Source organism: Prinia subflava, chromosome 3 (assembly GCF_021018805.1).
Source record: "Prinia subflava isolate CZ2003 ecotype Zambia chromosome 3, Cam_Psub_1.2, whole genome shotgun sequence".
Taxonomy (NCBI): Eukaryota; Metazoa; Chordata; class Aves; order Passeriformes; family Cisticolidae; genus Prinia; species Prinia subflava.
Genome location: NC_086249.1, coordinates 107,642,781 through 107,667,961, shown reverse-complemented (window position 1 = coordinate 107,667,961; position 25,181 = coordinate 107,642,781). Strand labels below are relative to the sequence as shown.

Sequence of the window (25,181 nt, the reverse complement as noted above, 5' to 3'; positions counted from 1 at the left end):
TCCCAACAGCCAAACTTCCACATACTTGGGGTAAGAAAGAGTAAGGAAAAAAAAGGAACTAAGAAAAGAGGAAGAAATGAAATAAAAGTAAATAAATAGGAAATAAAATAAAAAATTATAAATAAAATGAAATTTAAAGGTAATAAAAAAGAAAGTAAAAATAAAATAATAGAAGAAAAATAATGAAAGAAATAAAATTAAATAAAAATTCAGAAATAAAAAAGTCAAATGAAATAAAAAATTTAAAATATAAATTAAAAATAATATGAAAAATAAATAAACAAATAATACATAAAAAATAAAAAAAAAATTAAGTATAAAGATAAAAAAGAACAAAATATAACAACATTTTAAAAATAAAAACCAACCAACCAAACAAACAAACCAACAGAATAAAATAAAATTGCATGAAAAAAAAATTGAAAAGTAAAATAAATAATAAATACAAAAAAATTCTGAAATTAAACAACTACTTTGTTTTACTGTGGTCTCTGAAATACACCTGACTTCAAGTTCCTGCTGCTGATCCTGTAAATGGGTAGGACAAGACCTGTTGGTGATAAAAAGGCAAAAAATGGCCCCAGGGTGTTTACAGCTTTTTCTGTTCAGGTTTTTTAATGTAGCAGAAAATACAGAGGCTTTTCTAAGGTACAGTGGATGTGGATGTCATTTGTTAACTTCTTTGTTGCCAACAGCCAAACTTCCACCTCCTTGGGCTATAAAAGAGTAAGGAAAAAAAAGAACAAAGAAAACATGAAAAAAAAATTAAAATAAAATTTCAAGTAAAACACAGAAAAAAAAAATAAAAGGAAAAAATGAAAAAGGAAAAATTAAAAAGGAAAAAATTAAAAAGGATTTTTAATCCTGAGGCTGCCGCACGTCCGGAGGTGGAGACTCCCACGAGCAGGGCAGATCACAAACCAGGGCTGGAGCCAGAGGTGAGGGGCAGGGCCAAATGGCTCCCTCGGATGTAGATGCATTAACAAAGGTTCATAGAATGGAGCAAGCTCAACATATTTTTGTATTTTACACACACGCTCATGATTAAAGTCACATTTTTTGGTTTTTAGTAGTTAAAGTATCAGTGGAAGTTACTGGCTAGTTACAGCAGTGAGCTTTATACAGCATCCCACCTTTATGGATTTATCAGAAGAAGCAGTTTCAGGTTCTTTCATCTCCTCCAAACACTTGGAAAAGCCATTTTTAACCAAACTCCTTGGCAATTTTCTCATTTGAATAAAAGCGAGCACTGGCAACAACCAACAAGTGAAAGGGAAAGCAGAATATCGCAGAGACATGGTGGGATGGCTCCTGTGACCAGAGCACTGGAATGGGAGGGTTTAAGCTTTTTAGAAAAGACAGGCTAGGAAGGAGGAGATGTAGCCCTCTGTGGATATGGAATTCTGCCTGGGGAAGTACGAGGAGCCAGCTGACAGCTTGTGGGTGAAGATTAAGGGGAGGGCAGGGACAGAGATATGAAGGATAACAGGAAGAGCTTCTACAGATATGTTGCAACCAAGAGAGTTGGGATAATCTGGACTCTCTCCAGAAGGACACAGGAGACCTGAGTACCCTGAACAAAGAGAACTCTGAGGTTCTCAAGGACTTCTGTGCCTCAGTCTTCAAGTGCTCCAGCCATGCTGCCCCAGTTGAGAGAGGCAAGTGCAGGAACTGGGAGAATGAAGACCCTGAGCCCACTGAGAGGATCAGATTCAGGACCATCTAAGGAGCCTGAATGTGCTCAAATCCACAGGACCTGAAAAGATACATCCCCAGGTCCTGATGGAGCTAGCAGAAGTTGCTAAGCCATTATCCATAATCTTTTTTTTCAATTGTGGCAGTTAGGTCCTTGATGACTGGAAAAAGGGAACTGTAACTCCCCATTAAAAAAAAAAAAGGAAAGCAGAAGACCTGGGGAACCAATTCTACTCAGAGCAACGGTGATGGTGCTGCACAGCCCCGTGGAGCTGCTTCTCCTGTCTGGCTCTATAACATCCTCCACTTCCATCACCCTGCTCCTCACTGGCTCCACAGGATATCTGCTGCCCAGCTCTGGAGATTTATGGACATTTCCCAGACATTTTGTGGGCAAAGGAGTGGTGAGGATGTGTTGTGATGGTGTGGGACCTGAGCAGAACATACACAACATGGAATAATAAAGGCTGGAGAACATGCTGAGTTGGGCAGGAAGAGTTCAATTTCTTCCAATGGGCCTGTGGTTTAGATTTGTGCTGAAAAGATTGTTGATAGCCCTGGGATATTTCAATCAGTGCTGAGCATCAAGGCCTTTGCTACTTCTCACACCATCCTACCAGCAAATGGGCTGGTCTTGCACAAGGAGTTGAGAGGAGATAAACTCTTCATAAGGGCTCAGCAAGGCAAGAGAAGCAATGGGGTAGCCCTATATATGAAGGAGTGTTTCGACTCTCTAGGAATTGACAATGGTGATGAAGGGGTCGAGGGTTGATGGGTAAAAATCAGGGGAAGAGCAGATACCAAAGTTGGAATCTTCCCAGACACAGAGGGAAGACTGGTAGGCAGACTGGCAGTTCCCAGGGTCCTTCATTCTACCCTTAAAGCAGGGTGCAATGAAGTTTCGTGGATTGTCCACAGCTTTCCTTCTATGACAAAGTGACCTCCTTGGAGTGAGAGGGAAAGGCTGGGGATGATTTTTACCTAGGCTTTTTTTAAGCCTTTGACACCATTCCCCAAAGCATTCCTGTGGAGAAACTGGCTGTGCATGGCTTGGACAGATCCTGTTCACTGTAAAAAAGGGTCTGGATGGCCAGACTCAGAGAGTGGTAGGGAACAGTTTAATTCAGCTGGTATCCAGTCACCAGTGGGGCTCCCCTGGGCAGCACTGAGACCAGTCCTGTTTCTATCAATGACCTGGAAGAAGGGACCCTCAGCCAATTTGCAGAGGCCAGGATCTGCCAGAGGACCAGAAGACTCTACAGAGGGATCTGTAGAGGCCCAGGGATTGGGCTGTCCCAGGCAGTTCCTGAAACCCCCTACTCCCCTACCACTCTGTGACTACTCATTCTTACTACACCCTTTTTCTCAAATGGGTCCAGAACCGTCGCCACCACTGGGACTTGAAGCGGATGCTGAAGCGGCGGCGGTGCTGAACGTGGCGTGTCTGCCAGGCTTCCAGGTATCTCTGAAGCTGGACATGAAGCTGCTCCAGGAACCTTCCAGCAGCAGTGCTGGTGATGTATTCCAGCTCCACTGAGCTGCTGCTCCTGCTGCTGCTACTGCTTTCCAATACAGTGGGATTCATGATCACCACTAGTCTAGGGAGCAACCTGGCTATTGCCACAGATCTTCTGCGTTCCAACATCATGGAGCTGTTGCTGCTGCATCTTCTTATGTTCTTACATTTGTCCTCTTCTGTCACCTTGATCCTGTCTGGCCTTACCAACTCCACTCCAAGGCACTGGGGACACTCTCTGGCCCCCAGCAGCCTTGGCATACCATGCAGATCAGCACGGACCACCCTGCCGCTCCCCCTGCCGCATCGCCACTGCGCCAGCTGCGCCTCCAGCTCCTGGCGGTGCTCCTCAAAGAGCGCCCGGGAGTCCCGGCAGCTGCGGATGAACCTTGGGAAGCGCCTCCCAGAGCTCATGGAACCGCGTGGGGAGCTGCCCTGGGGCAGTTCCACGCCTGCTGAGCTCCGTGTCCTGTCCATGCCGCTCTGCCCCTGCCGCCGGCCTCTCGCTGGGCTCGGGTGCTTTGAGTTGTGACGGATCCTCTGCAAGAGGCGCGGATGGGTGAGCCCAGAGCAGCTCCGGAACGCTCCGCGCTGCCGTGCACGCCACAAACAGCCCAAACCCACACGGCCCGGCCCCACAGCACAGCAGAGGCCACCTACCCACAGACACTTGTCCCGCAGCACGACAGTGACCAAGATGAGCTGCAGCACCACCATCGTGATGGCCACCAGCTCACCCATGGTGAGGATGTCGAGGAAGCCCATGGCACTGTCTGTAGCAGCCCAGGTCACCAGCACAGGCTGGTGAAGAGGCTTCCCAGAGATCTGCAGGGTCCCAGCGAGGGGAATCCAACCCTGGTGGGGTGGCAGAGGCTGAGGCTGTTGTCTGCCCAGACAGATTGTTGTACCCAGCACTGTCTGCTCCTGTGGGGACCCTTTTATAGCCTGGCAGACTGTCCCCTGTGTGACATCATGGGACAGCCAGAGCTCTCTGTGACATTATGGAACAGCCAGAACCCTCTTTGTGTCATCCCGGGGCAATCAGAACCCCCTTTTGGATACCCAGGAGCCCACAGGAGCCCAAGGAAGAGCCCTTGCTGCCTTGGGCACAATGACCATGTTGCCCTGCTGAAACCTGCAGGATTCTTTAAGTCAGTCAGGTCTTAACAATTTCACTTGACATCATGAATCTGTTTTCAGTTGTTGGATCTGTAGTTGCTGGGAGCAGGAGGAAGTTAACTGCTTCATAAAAAAGATCTCTTTTGAATACATGATTTGTCTCAATTTCATGACCCCCCCATGACACAAGGGCAGTGATCATGCCCCTGTGCTGGGCACTGGTGAGGTCGGACCTTGAATCCTGTATTCAGTTTTGGGCTCTGCACAACAATAAAGACATTGAAGTGGCTGGAGTGTGTCCAGAGAAGAGCAACGGAGCTGGGAAAGGGTCTTGTCCTTTAACCCCGGCTGGCAATTCAGTATGAAAAAAAAAGTGAGCAAGAAACTTGTGAGATAATGTAATAAATAGAAACAAATTCCAAAAATGTTGGATGAGAGAAAAGAAAAGAGGAGAAAAACAAACAAATAAATGTTAACAACTTCTCTGGACCCAACAACTGATGTGCTGTCAGTCAGACACTCATCATGGAATCACAAACTGGTTTGGGTTAGAAGGGACCTTAAAGATCAAGTACCACTACCTTGCCACGGGCAGGGACACCTTCCTCTGAACCAGACTGCTCCGAGCCCCATCCAACCTGGCCATGAACACTTGCAGACAAACGGCAGCCACAGCTTCTCTGGGAAACCTGTGCAGGGCCTCACAGCCCTCACCGGGAACAATTCCTTCCCAATATCCCATCTATCCCTACCCTCTGGCAGAGGAAAGCCATTCCCCCTTGTCCTGGCACTCCAGGCCCTTGTTCAAAGTCTGTTTCCAGCTCTCTTGAAGTCAGGGGCTCTAAGGTCTCCCTGGAACCTTCTCCTCCCCAGGCTGAACACCTCCAGCTCTCTCAGCCTGTCTCGAGAACAGACAGGCTCCGGCCTTCAAGCATCTCTGGCCTCCTCTGGCCTCATTTTAGCAGCTCCACATCCTGAGGGACCAAATGCCAGAGGGACCCAGACAAGTTCAAGAAGAGGGCCCCTGGGAATGTCATGAGGTTTAACAGGACCAAGAGCTCGTACTGCATGTGGATCAGGACAACCCCCAATATCAAATCAAGCTGGGGGATGAAGAAATCAAGAACAGCCCTGGCCAAGAAGAACTTGGGGGTGCTGGTGAATGAGAGGCTGGACCTGCCCTGGCCCTGTGTGCTGGGCTGATCTCACAGTGTGAGCAGCAGGGAAGGGGGGGGATTCTTCACTTCTACCCTGCTCTGGTAAGATCCCACCCGCAGTGCTGCCTGCAGCTCTGGGGTCTCAGCACAGGAAGGATGTGGAGCTGCTGGAGAGAGCCCAGAGGAGACCCCAAGATAATCAAAAGGATGGAGCACCTCTATGCTATGAAAAAAAGGCTGAGAGAATTGGGATTGTTCAGCCTGGAGAAGAGAAGCTTTGGAGTGACCTAATTGTGGCCTCGCACTACTTGAAGGGAGCCAACAAAAAAGATGGAGAGAGACTATTTACAAGGGCCTCAAGTGACTGGACAAGGGGGAACAGCTTCTCACTGAGACAGAGTAGGTTTAAGATTGGATATTGGGGAGAAATTGTTCCCTGTGAGGCTAGTGAGGCCCTGGCACAGGTTGCCCAAGAAACTGTTGCTGCCCCATCCATGAAAGTGTCCAAGGCCAGACTGATGGGGCTTGGAATAACCCGGTCTAGTGGAAGGTTTCCCTACCCATGGCAGGGAGGTGGAACAGGATGACCTTCACAGTGCCTTCCAATACAAACCACACTGTTCTTCACCTCTAAGGACTACTGCCACCAGCTGCTTTTGAGGTACTCTATTTACAACAACACAAACAGCCATAAAAACAACAGCCACTGAGGTGTGAATCTCTTGCTGTAACTGTCCCTCCTGATCCCACCTTCATAAATGCATTCTGGATGCAAAGCCTTTGTGGAAATATTGTGCTGCTTTTGGTCCTAGAGTGAATAGATGTCTCCCCACAGTGCAGTGGCATAGTTTAGCCCTGCTTGGTCCCACTCAGTGACTCATCAGGATGGTGCTGAGGCTCAGCAAGACAGGCCCTGGGTTCAAGTGTGTCCCAAAGGAGAAGCAGTTTCCACCACCGCCAATAACCAACAGCTCCTTCTCATTTGGCAGAAAGACACTGCTATGATTATGCAGCATTAATGGCCACTCCAGGTGCTCCTGAAAAAGGAAAGGAGATTTTGAACAGACTTCACATGATCTACCGTACCACCCATGAATGTGGGCAAGAACAGATAGTTAGAGAACACAGGAACAAGTAACCCCTGAGCTGTACTCCTCTACTACACCCACCCACCAACTTGCAGTTCTGTGATTTTTTAATGAGTGAAAATGTTTTTGTACTCCCTGATCTTAATGCTTTTCCTCCCAGGAAGGCAGCCACTCAGTCTTTGATTCAGTGTAAATCTTTTGCATTCATGGCCTGTGGCAAGGAGTTCCAGAGCTCACCTATGCAACTGGCAGGTTCAAAAGCCTAGATAGTTTCACCTAAGTCAAAGTAAACAGCTCATAAGCAAAGGAAGACACCAATCCATCTGCATCTGCTTATTCAGCGTAAACAAAAAAGTTATATTCTTTTAGATACAACTTTACTATCACTTTACTTATCCTCCTTGCTGTCCAACAAGGGCAATCTATTTTATCTAAAGGATATGAGGCCACTTACAACTTCTGCTACAGACAATAATTGAAAACTAAGGTACAATTAAGCATTTCATACTTTTATACCCTCAGCAAAATGCTGCAAGGTCAACCAGATGCACACATGCTGTCCACTATAAAAAACTGACCAGTCACAAATTCCAGTTTCACCAATGACAGGTTCCCTATGTACAGTTATCAAAAGAAAGTTGTTTCTTTACATAAAAGATAAATAAAAATGTGTCAAGCAAACATTCTTATAGAATCACAGAATGGTTTCGGATGGAAAGACCTTAAAAATGCCACCTCGCTCCACCCCCCTGCACTGGGCAGGGACAGTTTCCACTAGACCAGGTTGCTCCAAGCCCAATCTAACCTGGCCTCGAATATTTCCAGGGATGGGGCAGCCACAGCTTTTCTGGGCAGCCTTTGGCAGTGCCTCACCATACTCTTCATTAAAAATTTTATCCCTATACCTAGTTTGAAGCTACTGTCCTTTAGATGAAAACCATCACCCCTTGTCCTATCACTACAGGCCCTGCTAAAGAGTCTGTCCCCATCTTTCTCACAAGCCCCCCTTTAACTGGAAGGGGCTCTAAGGTCCCCCCAGAGCCTTCTCTCTCCCAAGGCTGAACAACGCCAACTCTCTCAGTGCATCCTCACAGGAGATCAGCTCCATCTCTCTGATGATCTTTGTGGCCCTTCTACAGATTTCATCCAACAGATGTGTCCTTCTTTTACTTGAGGCAGTATTATCTGAGATGAGCACTGCTCAGAGATGTAGACCGAGTTTTGCTCAGAGTATGCCAAAATCTTGCTGTGTGACACCAACTGTATGACTGTTCTTCAGTGATTCACAGAAAAAAGACACCAAATAATTAAAGTTGGAAAGGTCCTCCAAGCAACATCCAGCCCAACCACCCTGTTCAAATCAGGCTCAACTCAAGCAGGCTCTTCAGTACCTTGCGCAGTCAGGTTTCAAATGTCTCCAATAATGGAAATATGACAGCCTCTCTGAGCAATCTGTTCAGTGTTCAATCATCCTTACAGGAAACTTTCATGTTCTACTGGAGTTTCCAGTATTTCTGTGCTGTTTTTTTTTTTTCTGACATTTCAGGCAGCAGCTAAAGAATGCTGCAGCTTCCACCAGGAAGTTCTCCATGAAATTATACCACACACCTCCATAAACACTAACTTAGCCTCTGGTTTATCTGTTTCCTTCCCCCACAGACATCCTGAAGTGACTGTGCTTGTGCTCATTTCAGTTCTGCTGCCCCTTGTCTGAAATAGAGGAGCTCCATGTTCCAGTCTTCTGCACATTCCCTCTCTCCCTCTCTTAACACTGCTATATTCTCTGTGCTGGGTAACAGCACTTTGGAGTTAGATCCTACCTCTCCATAAAGTTACCATGTTCCTTCACAGGATGCTGCTTAACCTGACAGAAAAATTTCAGTACTTACCACATTAATCACATAGTCCAAGCAGAGACCAGTCATTAAGTCAATGACAGTGACACCTGGCACAGAGGACGCATGAAACCACACTCCACCAACAAGCAGAAGCTTTCCTTCATGCACATGTGCAGTATGTGAATACCTGTGAGTTCAAAAGGAGATTGAACTCCATTAGCAAGGGAGGCTGGTAGAGACAGGCTGAGGATTCTCTGCTGAATGTTCTGAGCAACCTGTCTAATTGAAGATGCCCCTAACTCATTGCACAGAGGTTGGACTAGTTGGCCTTTAAGAGGTCCCTTCCAAATCAAACTATTTTATGATGCTATGAATGCTTTCTGCTTACCTTGGGACAAGAGGAGGGTGTGTCTCTATCGTCTGCCACTGAAAGCCATGTTCAAGCTCCCTCAGAAGGAAAACTGAACCCAGGGGCTGCTCAGCTGCTCCCAGACCTCCTGCGATCAGCACGCCTCCTTCCCAGCTGCAGGCACTGTGAGAGTGGCGGCTTTCTGGGACTGGACCCTCAACAGCAATCTAAAAAAACACAAGTCCAAGGCTGAAGTTTGCCAAACTAAGTGTCTGCTTAATGTCCAGGCTTTTAAATGCCTTTTCCTGTGTGGTTGAGTTTTTTGACACCTAAACTTCTCCACATGTTCCTCTAGGGACTGCTGTGTGCTTCCATTTACACTGCCTCTGACCCTCAGTACATTTAATATAATCAGTCTTTACAGTGTTTATTCCCACACATTTATTAGAGGTAACTTTATCTGCATTCTTGCATGCTGCTTTCTGCTCAAGACACACACCTGGGAACCACAAGTTTGTTTAGAAACACATGGACTAATGCAGTGACCAGCAAAGCAGGCGGTCAGTTGCTCAAACCACAGAGCAGGATAAAAGGCTCAGCTGCAGGGCTAAAATCCAGAAAGAAAACCTTCAGTGCAAGCACTAAAGGAAAATTTTAAGACCAGGCATTAAAGAAATATCACAGCAAATAAGTGATGGAGAAAAATTTGGAGGCCACTTCACCTTTTCCCTAAAACAAATAAAACTGTATCTGTTATCATCTGGATGGATGGATGTTTATATATAGTTTCCAAAAGTCTGCAGTGACAAGAATTTCTCACCTCTTTAGGCAGCCTACTGCAGACTCAGGTAGCTTCACAGTCAATAGCCTTCCTTAGCATCCAGCTGATTCCTTGTACTTCTCAAAGTTAAAATGGAGAACAATTTTTGTCTTCTCTGCAGCAGTATTTTTAGATATTAGAAGATCTATTTCTATCTTGAATCTTCTCCAGAATCAATAGCTAGAAGACCTCCAAACCTTCCCCTGTGAGGTATGTGGCCTGGTCATTCTTGCTGCATACCTCTACACAGCTGTTTTACACCCTGTCCACCTCTTTTTCAGCAATCAGCTTTGGGTATTTTACAGGTGTTCTGCTGAGATTAGGAACACTGTAGAAAACAAAAGAAGCAATTCATGTGTCTACCAGATAACATTCCTGGTTACAAATCTGAAGACACAGGCCTCCCACAACAGTGGCATATTGATTACTCATGTTTTGCTTGTGACATCCTGCAATTATGCATCTCTCACCCTGCAATAGTGCTATGTACAAGGCTGGGCTCAAAGAGTTACAGTAAATAGAGTGACACCAGCCTGGCGGCCAGTCCTCTTTCACTCAATTTCCTTTTATGACACATTCAGCAATCTAGTTGACTGAGGCAAAGCAGCAGATGTGGAAGGGGTTTTGATTGTAGCAAAGCTTTTTGTACTGTCTCTAACAGTATCCTTCCACAAAAACGTCCAGGTCCCAGCCAGACAAGTCCATGATGGGAGATGTGAAAGAAGAGAGCGACTATATGTTCTCAGTAGCATCCAGCAACAGGGTAATGGGCACAAACTAACATAGAAAAAATACACTTCAACATCAAACCCCCTCATATTGTTCTATCAGGGTGGTCAAGCACTGGAACAGGTTGCCCAAAGAGATTGTGGAGTCTCCATCTATGGAGATAATCCCACCTGGACAATATACCGAGCAACCTGCTCTAGTCAGACCTGTTTAAAGCAAGAGTGCTGGACTAGATGACTCCAGATGTCCCTTCCAACTTCCACTATTCTGTAGAGACTGTATCCGACATAAAAGCTGGGTGTTCAGAGGTCAGTTGTACCTCTAATCAGCATGGAGCACATTCTTACCGCAGTGGGGGAGAGCTCTGGGGCGTGCAGGAAACACCAATCCCCGAGCACGGGCTCCAGGGCAGAGCGGCCGCCATACACAAACAGGTACTGCTCACCTGTGGAAACACAACCAGGTGGCAACACAAGTTAGAATCTGGTATGCCACAAAAGCAAATATTTCTGTTTGCACAGAAGGGAAGCTGACAAAAAGGGTGCAATAGTACTTGGGGTGGATGTCAAGGACATGCATTCACTGCACTATGCCCTGTCCTTTCACTGATTCAGAATGGACTGTGCAGATAACACCAGTGTTGCTCACTTTCTTCAGCTACAAAGCAATATTGAGGCAAAAATAAGATTAAACAATACAGTCTGACAAAGACAAAACCCAATGTATTATTAATAAATTTTTATTTACCCATTAAGCACTTGCTTCTTTGATATAAAATTCTGACTGGAAGGCTGAACATTAAACTATGTTACAGTGTTAATTAAACACTGCTCCACAAATGGAAAGTGTGTTCTAGACTAGATTAACAACTGCTTAACAGTTCCCTTCTGCTCCTCTTGGAGCGTTCCCTGCCAGCTGCAGGAACAGGACAGCTTAGGAAAGGACTGCTTTCAGCTCCTGAATGCCACTGCTTAAGTTTTTGCCCCTTACAACCAGCATCTTTTAATAGACCAACCTTCAGCTTGCTATTGCAGGACCTGATTCTAGAGCTGTTCACAACTACTGAGTATTTGTCAATTGCTACTAGAAGAGTAATATTTCTTCTGAAGGATTTCTGGATAAAGAGCCAAGTGTTAAGAAGAGATCTCAAAGCCTCTTAATCTCTTTCCTACTGCCAGGCTTGAGGAGTGGTCAATATGAACTTCATGAAGTTCAACAAGATCAAGTGCAAGATCCTGCATACCTACAGTGACTTCCACTCTTTCCAGGCTTTTTACCTTTGAATGTAATTTCAGTTGTGCTGTGTCTCCAACGCAGAAGGGCTGCTTCAGCAGCAGGCTGCAGACTTACACGCTCCACTGCAATGTTGTCTGGCTGTGAAGCATTACAGGTTTTGGGGAACTTCAGCCACAACATTCCCAAGCCTGCACTCGATGGGGATGTTCGTCCTCCTACCACCAGGGCCAGAGTGTCCGAGAGACAGGACACAGTATGGTACAACCTCTCACCTGTGGAGACAAAACCTCATGGTTCACACAGGTGTTTTTTCCAAGAAATTTATAATCATCTAAGTTGGAAAAGACTCTTAAAGATTATCAAGTCCAACCATTCCTCCAGCACTCAAGGCCAAAACTAAACTGTGTCCCCAAGAGCTACTTTCACATGGCTTTTGAATCCTACCAAGGATGTATATTTTACCACTACCCTGGGTAGCCTGTGCCAGGCATGGATGACTCTTTGCTTAGAGACATTTTTCTCAATATCCTACCTAAACCTCCCCTGGCACAGCTTGAAGCTATTTCCCTTTCTCCCGTCCCTTGTCTCCTGGGAGAAGAGACTGCCCTCCACCTGGCTACATCCTCCTTTCAGGCAGTCATAAAGAGTGAGAAGCTTCCCCCGAGCCTCCTTTTCTTCAGGCTGAGCCCCTCACCCAATTCCCTTGGCCACTACTACAGTGAGCTTACAGGAGTGGTGGATGAGAGAAGAGCAACAGATGCCATCTACCTGGACTAGTACAAAGCATTGGACAGGGTCTCGCCCAGCATCCAGTCTCTGAACTGGAGAGACAGGATTTGACAGATGGACCATGTGGTGGATTAGGAATTGGCTGGACGGTCCCACTCAAAGAGTTGCAGCCCAGTGTCCATATGGACCAGTGATGAGTGCTGTTCTTCAGGTCTCCATAGGGCCCTTTTTAACATCTTTGTTGGTGACATGGACAGTGGGATCGTGGGCACCCCCAGCACATTTGCTGATGACAAGGAGCTGTGTGGTGTGGTCATGTGCCGGAGGGAAAGGAAGGGGCACACAGAGGGACCTGGACGGAGGAGGTAGGACTGTGCCAGCCTCATGTAGTTCACCAGGACCAAGGGCAAGGTCCTGCACGTGGGTCGGGCCAATCCCACCACAAATACAGACTGGTCAGAGAATGTATCAAAAGCAGCTCTGGGGAGAAGGACTTGGGGGCATTTGTGGACAAAAGGTTCAGTATGACTCAGCATATGTGCTCACAGCACAGAAAGTCAACCATGTTCCAGGCTGCATCAAAAGACGTGTGGCCAGCAGGTCAAGAGAGATGATTCTTATCCTCTATGCTGCTTTTCTGAGACCCCATCTGGAGTTCTGCATCCAGGTCTGGTGTCCCCAGCACAATAAATATATAGAGCTGTTGGAAAAAATTCAGAGTTCACTAGCTTGATCACAGGGCTGAAGCCCCTCTGTTCTGAAGCCAGAGAGTCTGGGCTGTTCAGCCTGAACAAGTGAAGGCTCTAGGCTGACCTTAGCACCCCTTCCAATGCCTAAAGAGACTCCAAGAGTGCTGGAGAGGGACTTTGGAAAAGGGCCTGCAGTTACAGGACAAGAGGAAAAGCTTCCCACTGCCAGAGGGCAGGGTTAGATAGGATACTGGGAACAAATTTTTCTCTGTGAAGGTGGTGAGGCCCTGGCACAGGTTGCCCAGGGAAGTGGCAGCCATTTGTCTGGAAGTGTTCCACACCATGCTGGATGGGGCTCCGATTAACCTGGTCTACTGGGAGGTGTCCCTGCCCATGGCAGAGCACTGGAGCTAGATGATCTTTAAAGTCCCTTCCAGCCCAAACCATTCTATGATTCTATGACTCCAGCCCCTCAATGTCACTCTTTCTCTTAGAGGCCCAAAACTGGATATGGCACTTGGAGAGTCTCTGCAGTGCCCAGAAGATGGACAATCACTGCTCTGGGCCTGTGGCCACACTAGGCTGGTACTAGCCAGGTGCCATTTGCCTTCTTGCCCACCTGGGCTCATGTTCAACCACTGACAAACAGAACCCCCCGTCCCTTTCCAGCTTTCCAGTCTCCTTGCCCCCAGCCTGGGATGCTGCATTGGGTTGTGGTGACCAAAGAGCAGGATCTGGCATTTAGCAACCAGAACCTTCAGATCTCTGTGACTGCCAGCATCACTGTGCCCCGACATCGCTTCTTCACTAGACTTTCTTTCACTTTTAGCACAAAGGTATCCCCCTTGCACTTGCCATTGGTATGGGAACTCACCCCATCTCTTATCAGGAATATTCTGTGTCGCACAGACAGCTTCCCAGTAGCCCGCACGCTTATGCAGCACGTGGAAATTCCTCATGCGGCAGTGCTGTCCATCCTCCTCCCCAAAGCCTCCCGTGGTAAGAATCACGTTGGGTTTTATCAGGACAGAGTGGTGACCGTAGCGCCTCAGGCCAGGAATTCCTGAGAGCCTTGCACATCCTGCTGCAGGGACACTGCCAGCCATCCCAACGGGACCAGCATGACGGGGAACTGCAAGCAAGGAGAACCAAAGAACTCATGCACAAATACAAACCAAGGAATACATTTCTAGTAAGATTAAGCATGTTCACCTTTTCAAGATGACCATTAATCTTTTCAAGAAGAAAAAATTGAGAAGCGAGTTGACAGTGCACACAGATAATCTGACATGCCCTAGAAATCAGGATGTAATGGTTTAAACTGCTCCTGTACCAACTGTAACTTCTACTCTGCTCACTTAGCTCCTGCAATTCTGAGACTGCTTTCAGGGGGTGCATGCAAGACTGGCCAAGCGAGTGCAGTGTCATAAACTGCTGCAGTAAGATGTGAATCACTGCAGTACCTTCAAAAGGAGCACCTAGCTGATTAAGACAGTATTTGGCTACATGAACAACAAAGAACAGCAGAGAAAGGACAAACACCTGGAAGCTGATTTCAAATTGTCTTGCCAGATTTTGATCCTACCTTCACAGAAGCACTGAAATAACATTCTGAAGCACGACAAGTAATCTGTTAATTCCAATGGTCCTACTATAGGAGAGTATTTCCAGTTAGCTAAGGATCTTCCCTCCAAATATTATATCCCTTAGCACGGAGCAAACTTTCAGCACAGGACTCTGGTTCACCTATTCATTGTTTCCTTTTAATCAGTTTGGAATCTGTGTCTTCTTTGTTTTAATCAAGGGCTTTATTCTTGTGATGTAAGAGATGATGAAATGGAGGAGGAGCAGCTCGCAGTCCATTTTTTGTATGCCATAATCAAGAGAATTGCCTGTACTGATCATTGCTTTGTACAAGACCCTACTTCATCATTTGATGAAGTAAGAAATTTCATCTCCTTGGGCTTAGAAGTCTTTTTACAGACTGATCTTTTAAAGATGGAAGAGTTTTTCATGTCACAAAATACACTTACCACGATCTCTTTGGAAGATTTAGTACTTGCACTGGTACCCAAGGCTGAGAGGATAACTGGGGGCATTTATTGATATCAGAGACATATGTTTTGCATTCCCAGTAAAATATATCTAAGCATGGACAATTTACCAGACTTTGAAGGCTTTTGCTATCAGTTTTGAATACAACAGAGACAGCAGCAGAAAGACTCTAATCCTGTCTCTAATTAGTCAAATACTTTACTGTAATAAAGTACCTTAAGCAAATGTTTGATTTTTTTTTTAAATTTAGGGATAGATACTATGCCTTTAGGAGCCTTCAAGGATTTACCTTAAAGACCAAGGACAATCACACAGTCCATTAAATCACACCCACATTCATTTAGCTTCAATTTTACAACATCTTCAAATCTAACTGAAACATGTCACATGGATACAGTGGCCTTGTTTGCCTCAGGAATGCCATCCTGCCCTATCCTTTTTCAGCTGCTTTTCTTGCTCCCTAGAACACAGATTTTAACTTTCTCTTGAAGCTACAACTGCTTGTGGTGCTGTACTGTGAACACTGGTGATATAAAACAGGTTAAAAATAACCTTCTGCTTTCTACCCTGGAAAAGGAAGAAAGAAGTTGAAAACAGAAATTTATTGGACTACTACTGCCACCAAACTATTTTTATCTTAGAAACACAGTCTTGGTCTTGGCTTTTCCCCAGCTGTACCACTTTTCTCCCATCTTAAAAAAAATTACATATAGATTTAAAAGCATTTCAGAAACAGAAATATGACAGGTACAATTGCACTCACAAGGGATAACAAAGCAAAGCACAGCTTCATGACAGGCTCCTGAGTGGTCTGCTGGAGTGGGCAGTCAAGAAAACAGAAAAACCTTTTGGGAGCTGGAAGGAAAGAATGGTTCAAAGAGCCATATGTGAAGGCAACCAGGAATAAATTTGAAAGGGAGATCCCAAAAACACGAGGAGGAGCAGCGTAGGCTGGCATTGCAGCCATGCACTGGAGGGACTCATGTATGAACAAACTACAAGCTGTTTGGACTGAGAGGTTCAATAAACTGAAAGAACTGAAGTGATCAGAACCAGCAGCAGCAGGCCACAGCCCTGGCCTTGGTCTGGACAGCAGAACTACTGTGGAGGACTGGAGAAAGCTACCAGACAGCAGCATCCCATCTGCCCCTTCCAGTCTGCCCCTTCCAGGATTTCAGTGTCTCCTACAAGCTCTCAGAGATGCCTGTATGAGATAAAAGAATACTGTGAAAACTACTTGGTGTGTACCTGTCACACTGGGTAACAGCGGAGTCCAGGAAGGTCCCATCCCCTTTGACGCAGCCAACACAAAGTAATGAGAACATTTCAGATGCCATTCCTGTAGCAAGCCCAAAGTAAAAAAAAACTAAACACACAAAACAAGAAAGGAAGAACCAAACAAAAAACAATCCCCTTAAAAATCCTTGAGCAAACAGTACTAAGGACCTCAGAACAGCCAGGGTGACCAAATCAAATAACAACCCAGCCTAGCACTGCTTCCATCAATGGTCAAAATCAGAGGGGTAAAGCTGAATTGGAGAAAGACCTGGTAGGTAAACACCTCTCTCACTCCAACTTTCAAAAATTTACAGCCCAGGGATGATCTAAGCAGCAAACTGTGTCTTTGTATTGAACAATCCTTGACAGATTTTTCATCCATAAACCTACCCAGTTGCTCTTTGAGCTCACATAAACTTTTAAAGTGCCCAACATGCATCCCATATCTTAACTATATGTTGCATGGTAAAGTTTTTCTTTCTGGAATCAGCTTCCCTTTACGCTCCTCAGTTCTTATGATAAAAAAAGAGTGAGGTCTTTAGACCAAAGGGATTATGGTTTCTTAAAGTTCGTGGAATATAAGTGATTCCAAAGACATCACAAGTGTTAAAAGGTGCAACATGGTCTGTGTGCTGGACAATAATACATCCTTTTCAGTCTGGCCTTGGAAACATTCTGAGGCACAAGCACAAGCAAAAAGGAATGTACAGGAAGCCAGCAGCAATGAGAATTCACTCTGGAGTTTAGGGACATTAGGGAATTGAGTGTGTTCATGCCTGTGGGGTGGGATATATTTGGCCAACTATGTGACTACCAAGCATAAACATGAATTTAAAAGGCACAAGAACTCATCAGCTTAATTTCCCCAACCCATATTAGAAGTAAAAAGCATCTTTTGAAAAGTGACATCCAGAAATTAATGCAAATACTGAAAATGGAAGAATCCACTATTAGACTATAAGCAAATCATTCTAAAAATAGTTTTCCTCCACACTGGGTGTGTATTTTATATTTCTTACCTAATTTGACCAAGCTTGTTTACAATAAGACCTGAATCTCACTTAATCTTTCTCTCAAAGGCTAATTGCAGAGCTCTCTGTTATCACATCATTTACTCCTGTGCACATTTCCAGCTTGGACTCATGCACATTAACCTCCTCTGTAAGGAAAACAACACCAAGTCTTCACCTTCCCACTGCAGGAGCAATGACCTTGACCTACAACTCCAGCACACATCTCTAAACCACTTAGCAAATCTGCCACCACTGTCAGTCACCACTCTTTTATTCATATAGCAATGCAATATAGCAGATCCTACCAGCAAAATAAATTCAAGCACATTCAATTGTTTTCATACTACAGTTATTAGATATCTAAAATTATAAACAGAGAACGATAAAATCAAAAGGGAAACTTCTAGTAAGTGTTCCACAAGACATTTAGCTCAAAGTTACTCACTATCTTGCACTTATCTTCACATCTAGACTTCAAACAGTTGGAAACTTTGCCAGCAGTTAACATAAAAATGGCAAAGAACCGAGTCATAGTTGAATTTCAGTCATTAATACAGGAATGGCTGTACAAAGTCAGATGCAAAAATATCCAAAATTAGTTATCTGTATCCAAAAATGACAAACAGTAAAGTAGTCTATGGAAATGGAAGAGAGCAGTACAAGTGCATCTGCTTTCTCAACCAACTGCAGGCAGGAACAGCACATCAGGTGTATATTTATGTATTCAGTAATTCTTAATGGATTTCTCTTTCATTAAAGCAATTGTCCCTTGAATCTAGGTCAATTTTTAGCATCCACGACTTCTTGTACACTACCAGGTAGTTTGCTATGACAAGCCTGTCTCCTTGATACACTGCTCACAGGAAGGAAGGAACGTGCAGCTTTTCTAAGATCAAGGAGAGCCTTCTTCCCATGCTGCTTTACAAGGAGCTCCCCGTGGCCTCTGTGTTAAATAAGCTGATCCAAGGTCCCTTCTGCCTTCATGAACACCTGTGCCTCAGCAGCTCTGTACAGAATTGCAACCACAAGAAATTGCAAATACCTTATGATATCAAAGCCAGGTCCCTGATCTTCAGAATAAAGGAGGGTTACCTCATACTCATCGAAAGGCTCCAGAGTCTGCATTCTTTGCTGCTCATCTTCTGGAATACAACAGGTGAAAAACTCATTCATATCCATGACACTGCACTCAGTCCAGCCCTAAAAGACAAATCCCTCAAAGTTATCACCTCTGGAGGGACAGAAACTCACTTCCCGAGGAAAACAAAGACCCTAAATTAAACACCTGCATAAGCCACTAAGACTGTCCAGCTAAAGCAAGAACACCCCGAAACCTGGTGGAAATAGATCTCCCATCTGTGAAGTTCTTAAAAACTTGATTTATTACATCAAAAGCCTCAGAGGAACCCATTAATCCCATATGAGCTGCAAGCTAGTTGGAAGCACCCTCTAGTGACGAGTCATGATACCAGAGGAGGCAGCACCTCAGCCTCAGCCCTGTCTGCTTCAGCCCACAGCTGCCCAAGCACTCAGTGCTCCAATCCCCCTCAGGTAAATCACAGTTCATGCATGCCCTGAGCTGCAGGTGCTCACCTTGCCCAGAAAGCGCCTCTGCTGTGCCTCACAGTCGGGGAACTGCGCCAGGGAGCGCAGGGCAGTGTTCAGCTGCCTGAAATGCTGCTGCATGACACGTCCAAAGGGGTCCTCTGGATGCACCTGCTCATACAGCAGGAAGCATGCCTGGGGGAAATGTTCTGCTGCCCACTGGATCAAGGCATCTGACCTGTTGGGAGATTGTGCGTAAGAAATTAAATTGAGAGCCCACTCATCATACAACAGATGCAGAGCATCTTCCTGCAACACCATAAAGCTGCTCTTAAGGCATCCTGACAAGTGGCAATACACTAATGAGGGTGCTGTGCTGAACATCTCCTCCCCATCTGCACAGTCAACTCAGGGGATGAGAAGAACAAAACCCTCAAAATTGCTCTTTGGAGATTTTCTTCTTTTTTTCCTTCCTTTTAGGATATCATGTGGATATCGATTACATCATCATAATTATGATGTAGGGAGCTATTTGGGATGCCACAGAATTCCCAAGGCTTTAGTTTCAAGACATCCGAGCCCAAGGTGATGTACTCAGAAAGAAGCTTATTGCTCTCCCTTTACCACAGGGTAAGAGAGGAGAACCCAGCTGACCTGGTGTTCTCCATGTAGGTGAGCACCACCTCTGCGATGAAGAGGGTGGGGATTTCATTCCTCAGTCCTGCTTCCTCCAGGACTCTCTCCAGCTCAGACAGCTCTGATAAATCCACTCCCAGTAATTTATAATCCTCTCCAGAAAAGGTAATGGCTCCTGGGAGACAAAAATGATACAAACTCACCAGGGTGCTGCTGCAATACTGAGACCAAAAGAGACAAACATGAAAATCAAAACCACAGGCCATCACTCACAAGGATATGTCCATCAACTGTATTTCTCTGGAACATGTGTAAGAAAATCCCCATCATTAAATGACCCATGAAGGGATAGTGCCACGTGATCCAGTAACTGCAGGTCTAAAACTCCATTATTCCTAATGCAAATTTCATCTACAGATTTCTCATAGAATTATTACACTTACTATAATAACAAAACTTTATTATATTTACTTTAAAAGACTTTTTTAGAACCACTGATTTTAATTCAAAATCAAACCTAAAGGGCTCTTATTTATACACCTTTCACTTTAGGCTAAGAAAGCACCATTGCTTTGATAGAATTTTAATAGTTTCCTTCACAATCAGAAAACCATCCTCAGGTTTCCTAGGCTTGGTTGGTTTGTTTGTTAAACAGATTTAGTTTCTGTATAATGGCACTGAGTCCTGAAACTGCACATGCCAGCTCTCAGCAAACAGTAGGACATGACTCACAGATCACCATCCTCAGAAATAAGTTCCAGTTTATGATCTGCAAGCTTTATCACACCTGTGTACCCCATCAGAATATCATAAGTTATGGCCTGTTAACCTTTTCAGCCAAAACTGCATCATTAACAAAGCAAACTGTAAAGTACCTCTAGAAATCACCTACTCTGTGTCTCTACAACCCAACAACTGCATCTGTCCTGAGAACAGTTAAACTACACTGTTCTCACAGACATGCACTTCTGGAGGCAAAATGGCCTTTTTCAGAAGTCCATCAGAGTGTTCCGTTCTAATTTCTCCTGACTTGTCTATCCATCCTTTGCTGACCTCTGGACACAGAGAACAGGGTATTTCCAACTATCTGACACCTTCCTTTAAGTACCTGAAGATTCGTGGTATGGACAGACTGCCTTGCCACAGGACTCTGCCAATATTAAAAATGTGAATGGATTCAGGAGGAAAATGAACAAGCTCATGGAACAGCTACTCACTAAGACCTGGGAGTCAGGAACTCACACTCTGCAGCTGTCTTCCATCTGTATTTAAACTGATCAATACTATCTAAATGCAGAAGCTTACATATGTCCCTACTGCATTTCATTCCATGTTTTCCAGACCATTCGTGTACTTTGTCAAACTCCTACTCTCATTCATCTTATTGCAAGTCCCCATGTTTCCTGCAGGTTTGTGACATTTCATCTTGTATAGCAGATCATCTAGAGCATTACTGGAAATCCTGGAGGAAAACAGATGCAGGAGAAACCTCCAGTGATCCACACACTTTACATTCTTCCTTTTGCCCCTTGGCACTCAGCTGGCACAATATTCTGCAGTAGTTTCACAAGGCTCATTTTCTCCTGCTTTGAAGGGCAAAAAACCCGTCAGGAGACATAACAACTAATGTTTTATTACAGTCAAGACACTCAAGAGTCAAACCTTCTCTCTTACCTATCAAGCCCATAAATCATTGCATAACTTAGTGTGAAAGGGACGTTTAAAAGTCATCTTGTCCAACTGCTTCCTCACGGCAATCATCTGTGTCACGTTGCCTAAAGCTTTGTCCAGTCAAGCTCTACCTCCAAGGCCAGAGATGCCATTACCCTTCTAAGCAATCTGTTCCTGTTTTTAACTACTCATGTGGTGCAACCTCCCCCCAGACATTTTCATTGTACATCACTGGAATTTCCTTTTTTTGGCAACTTTCAACCATTGTCCCTTGACTATTTGCTTTATGCCTCCAAGAAAAGTGTGGCTCTGTCTTTTCTAACCCCTCCCAACAGGTCAGCTGAAGGGTGCTGTAAGACACCCCTCCCTCCCAAACTCCTCCCCATACGGCAGAACAAATGCAGTTCTCTCAGCCTCCCCTCCTTCACCTGCTCCATCACTGTATCATCCTCATCACCTCCCACTGCACACACTACAGTTTGCCACTGTTTTTGGGACCAGTAAACTCCAACCTGGACGCGCCCTTTTAGAAATTGCAACAGAAAAAACTGACCTCGGTTTGATATAATTGGCTCCTGACAAATCCATCCTGGCTTCTTGTTATGTCCCAATGCTTACAAATTATTTGTTTCAACATTTTTCATAAAATGAACATCCTTTTCATCTACAATTTCATGGTTCCCTACTATAATCTCTCGCTTTTTGAAGGCTGAAATTATGTTTCACTTCTTCTAAACATTTTGTACAAAAAAAATCTTCCATTAATGCCATACCTAATCCTTCCCCTCCAGTGTCTCCCACCAGTGCTGACAACTCCTTCATTCCTTTGATCAGAGTAGCTTTTTGGCATGCCACATTTGGGAAATCTACCTCGTATACCACAGTGTGATGCAGAAGACCCAGATCCTTCAAACGGAAGTATAAGGAATCAAAGCCAGCACCTAAAGATAGGATCTGCAGAGAAAGTATCAGAAAAAGTTATACTCAACTCTAGCAGCATCTTGAGCATTTAGGTGTGAAAAATACTAAATATCTGTAGAGCGACAAAATCAGGAAACTTCCTGCAAGAGGCAGAGTAATTCTGTGTGGATATTGCCCCCCTCAGATAGTTCTGCCAAAGTGACACGTGGACAGCCACAGTACTGCCAGTCAGATTTCTGTGCCCTGCTGGCAATGGATCCCAACAGATGCACTAACAAGTTACTGCCCAGAGGCCAGAAAGACCTGACACATATTTAGTGAGAGATGCCAGAAGCCTGAGAAAGCGTACCTGTGTCCTGGGCAGGCTTTGTGTCTTCAGCAGGAAGTCCTGAACACAGTGATCTATGGCACGGGCACGGATGTAATAACCCCTGTAGGAACACATTCTGTTGCAATCAATGTCCAGGAATACAATTTCTCCAGCACTGGCAACTTCAATTTATTTTTTCTGGTTTTTTTTCTCTAAGCCTCTACCCAGTAACTCCCTGTTTCAGACTTGCACTGGGAGATGATTTTGTCATCTCTAGAGCTTGCTAATAAATACAGATCTCCTGCAGTGTGCATATTAACCATCAAGACAATGGATAACCCAGAGAAAACACGCAGATATCCCAGCTGGACTTGTTCTGTTTTGCATAAGTAAATATTTGCTCAACGAAAATGTATGAATCCAGACAGTGAGGATGCTCCCTGGCAAATCAGATGGCCAATACCCGAGTTCCTGCCCCAAACCATATGCCATAACAACAAAATGAACGAGTGTGTGCTACTGCAGTGAGAAGGGATCAAAAAAGGGAGGAAAAGCAAAGTCAGGAGAGGAATTCTGTTCTCTGGTTTTTGAATAAACAGAACTAAGCCAGACTAACTCCTGGAAAGCATTTACCATTTCCTTACTCTGGCATGGACTGATGCCTTTTGTTTCTTGGCATTCTCTTTCAGTTAGTTTCATCCTATATCCACCTGGCTATATTTCAGCTTTTATCACCCCTTTAACAAACATGTTATCATCTTCACGCCTCACAGGGACCACACAGTCTAAGATGTCCCAAAATTGTTGATAAATGCAATACAGAACCCTTCCTGTGAATTCAGCTTGGCATGCCAATGTTGTGTGACAAATCAATGCAGGCCTCCTGATGGGCCACATCCATCTTCATAGGTCTGCAAGCTTCTGCTTGAACACTGCTGTTTGATTTTCCCCTGAACTAAACTCCTTTGGCAATTCACAGTCATTTGGATTGCATTAAACTATTCACCTCGAATTATGTAAATTCCACAACATCATCAGCCTAGAGCCCTCTGCAAACACACACTAAATCGTTTTTGTGTCTTACAAAGCTCTGGAGAAGTCCTCCTGGTCAGACAACCACTCACTCAAAAGATATTGCTTCCCAGAGCCACCAAATACCTTACAGAAATTGTAACATTCTGGGGAATTAATGGGAAAACTATTGATGTTATTACATTATTAATATGTTTTCAAATATTATGAAGTTTTCAGCAACATTAAACACGAGAGTTAGGAACCAGTCTGGTGGCATATTTTACTCAGGACAAAGCATTCAGTTTTGGTCCAGAAGCCATGTAACATTATACTCACAGTCTAACAAAGCTACACTACTGTGAGACAGTGCGCTGCACGCTGCCACTTTGCCACTCCGTGTACTTTGCGTAAAACGTGTTTGGGAAGCTGTGCCTTGCCCAGCCGACATGGGGATTGGGGATTTGTGGTGGAAGGGACCTTAAGCTGCTCTCATTCCACCCTTCTGCCGTAGCAGGGACACGTTCCACTAGCCCAAGCTGCTCCAAGTCCCATCCAGCCCGGCCTCGCTCACTCCCAGGGATGAAGCAGCCGCAGCTTCTCCGGGCAACCCGAGAGCCAGGGCCTCGCCACCCTCACAGGGAAGATCTTCCTAGCAGGTAACCTAACCCTACTCTGTTTCAGCTTAAAGCCATTCCTCCCTGTCCCGTCACTCCCGGCCCTCCCGCAGCCCGAGATGCCCTCCCTCAGCACCGGGGCTCAGCTGCCGAAGCAGCTCGAGGTCCTGCGCAGCGCTCGCTGCTCACCGGTGGATGAGCGGCGCTCGCCGCCGCCGCCGCCCCGCCAGCAGCCGCAGGAACCGGTCCTGGATGTAGCCCCGCGCTGCCGCCGAGCACTTGCTGACGGCGCTGCTGCCGCCGGTGCCCTGGACCTGCCGGGACAAGGACACGGCGCTGCCTCTTCCGACCGGCACCGCGTCCCGAGAAACGCGCGGGCCCCGGGACGCGGGGAGGCGGGGCCGGGCAGCGCCAGGAGGGCTCTGAGCGGAGGGGACGGCAGTGCCCGCCGCCGTCGAATCCCTCTCCGTCCCTGCCTCCGCTTCCCCTCGCTCTCCGGAGCAGCCGGGCCGAGGCTCTCCGGGCCGCTCCCCGCCGCAGCGGGCCCCCGGGGGTCACTCACGGCCCGGGGGTCGCTCACGGCCCGGGGGTCGCTCACGGCCCGGGGGTCACTCACGGCCCGGGGATCGCTCGGGGCCCGGGGGTCGCTCACGGCCCGGGGATCGCTCACGGCCCGGGGATCGCTCGGGGCCCGGGGGTCGCTCACGGCCCGGGGGTCACTCACGGCCCGGGGGTCACTCACGGCCCGGGGATCGCTCGGGGCCCGGGGGTCGCTCACGGCCCGGGGGTCACTCACGGCGCTCGCCCGCCCGTGTCCCATCCCGCGCACGCCGCGCCGACCGGAAGCGGGAGCGCAGCGCCGGACGGAGAGAGCGCGGAGCGCGCGCCCCCTGGCGGGCGGGGGCACCGGCAGCGACACCGGCACCGGGGCTCCGTGCGGGGCTCCGTGCGGGCTGCGGGGCTCGGTGCGGGGGCTCGGTGCGGGCTGCGGGTCTCGGTGCGGGGCTCCGTGCGGGGCTCGGTGCGGGGCTCCGTGCGGAGCTCGGTGCGGGCTGCGGGTCTCGGTGCGGGGCTCGGTGCGGCGCTCGGTGCGGGGCTCGGTGCGGCGGTGCAGGGTCTGTGCTGGAGCACCCTTGGCAGTTCCGCCCAGGCTGTGTCC

The 25,181-nt window shown here is 46.4% G+C and overlaps 1 protein-coding gene across 4 annotated transcripts; it reads right to left on the bottom strand.

Annotated features, from left to right (window-relative positions):
- Nucleotides 1-4,704: 4,704 nt before the first annotated feature.
- Nucleotides 4,705-24,904, bottom strand: LCMT2 (leucine carboxyl methyltransferase 2). Of its 4 annotated transcripts, none has more exons than XM_063393390.1 (14): nt 24,819-24,904; nt 24,212-24,336; nt 22,434-22,515; nt 21,937-22,117; nt 19,511-19,667; nt 18,905-19,094; nt 18,404-18,511; nt 16,269-16,359; nt 13,840-14,097; nt 11,589-11,819; nt 10,659-10,756; nt 8,802-8,989; nt 8,465-8,600; nt 4,705-6,524 (listed from the first exon to the last, which is right to left on the bottom strand). In XM_063393390.1, the coding sequence occupies exons 1-14, from the start codon at nt 24,840-24,842 to the stop codon at nt 6,357-6,359; spliced, it is 2,037 nt and encodes a 678-aa protein (XP_063249460.1). In that variant the 5' UTR covers nt 24,843-24,904; the 3' UTR covers nt 4,705-6,356. The 4 variants fall into 4 exon arrangements, with proteins under 4 accessions (XP_063249460.1, XP_063249459.1, XP_063249462.1 ...); XM_063393389.1 differs by having other exon boundaries at nt 24,801-24,890; XM_063393392.1 differs by having other exon boundaries at nt 24,765-24,856.
- Between the last annotated feature and the right edge of the window lie 277 nt (nt 24,905-25,181).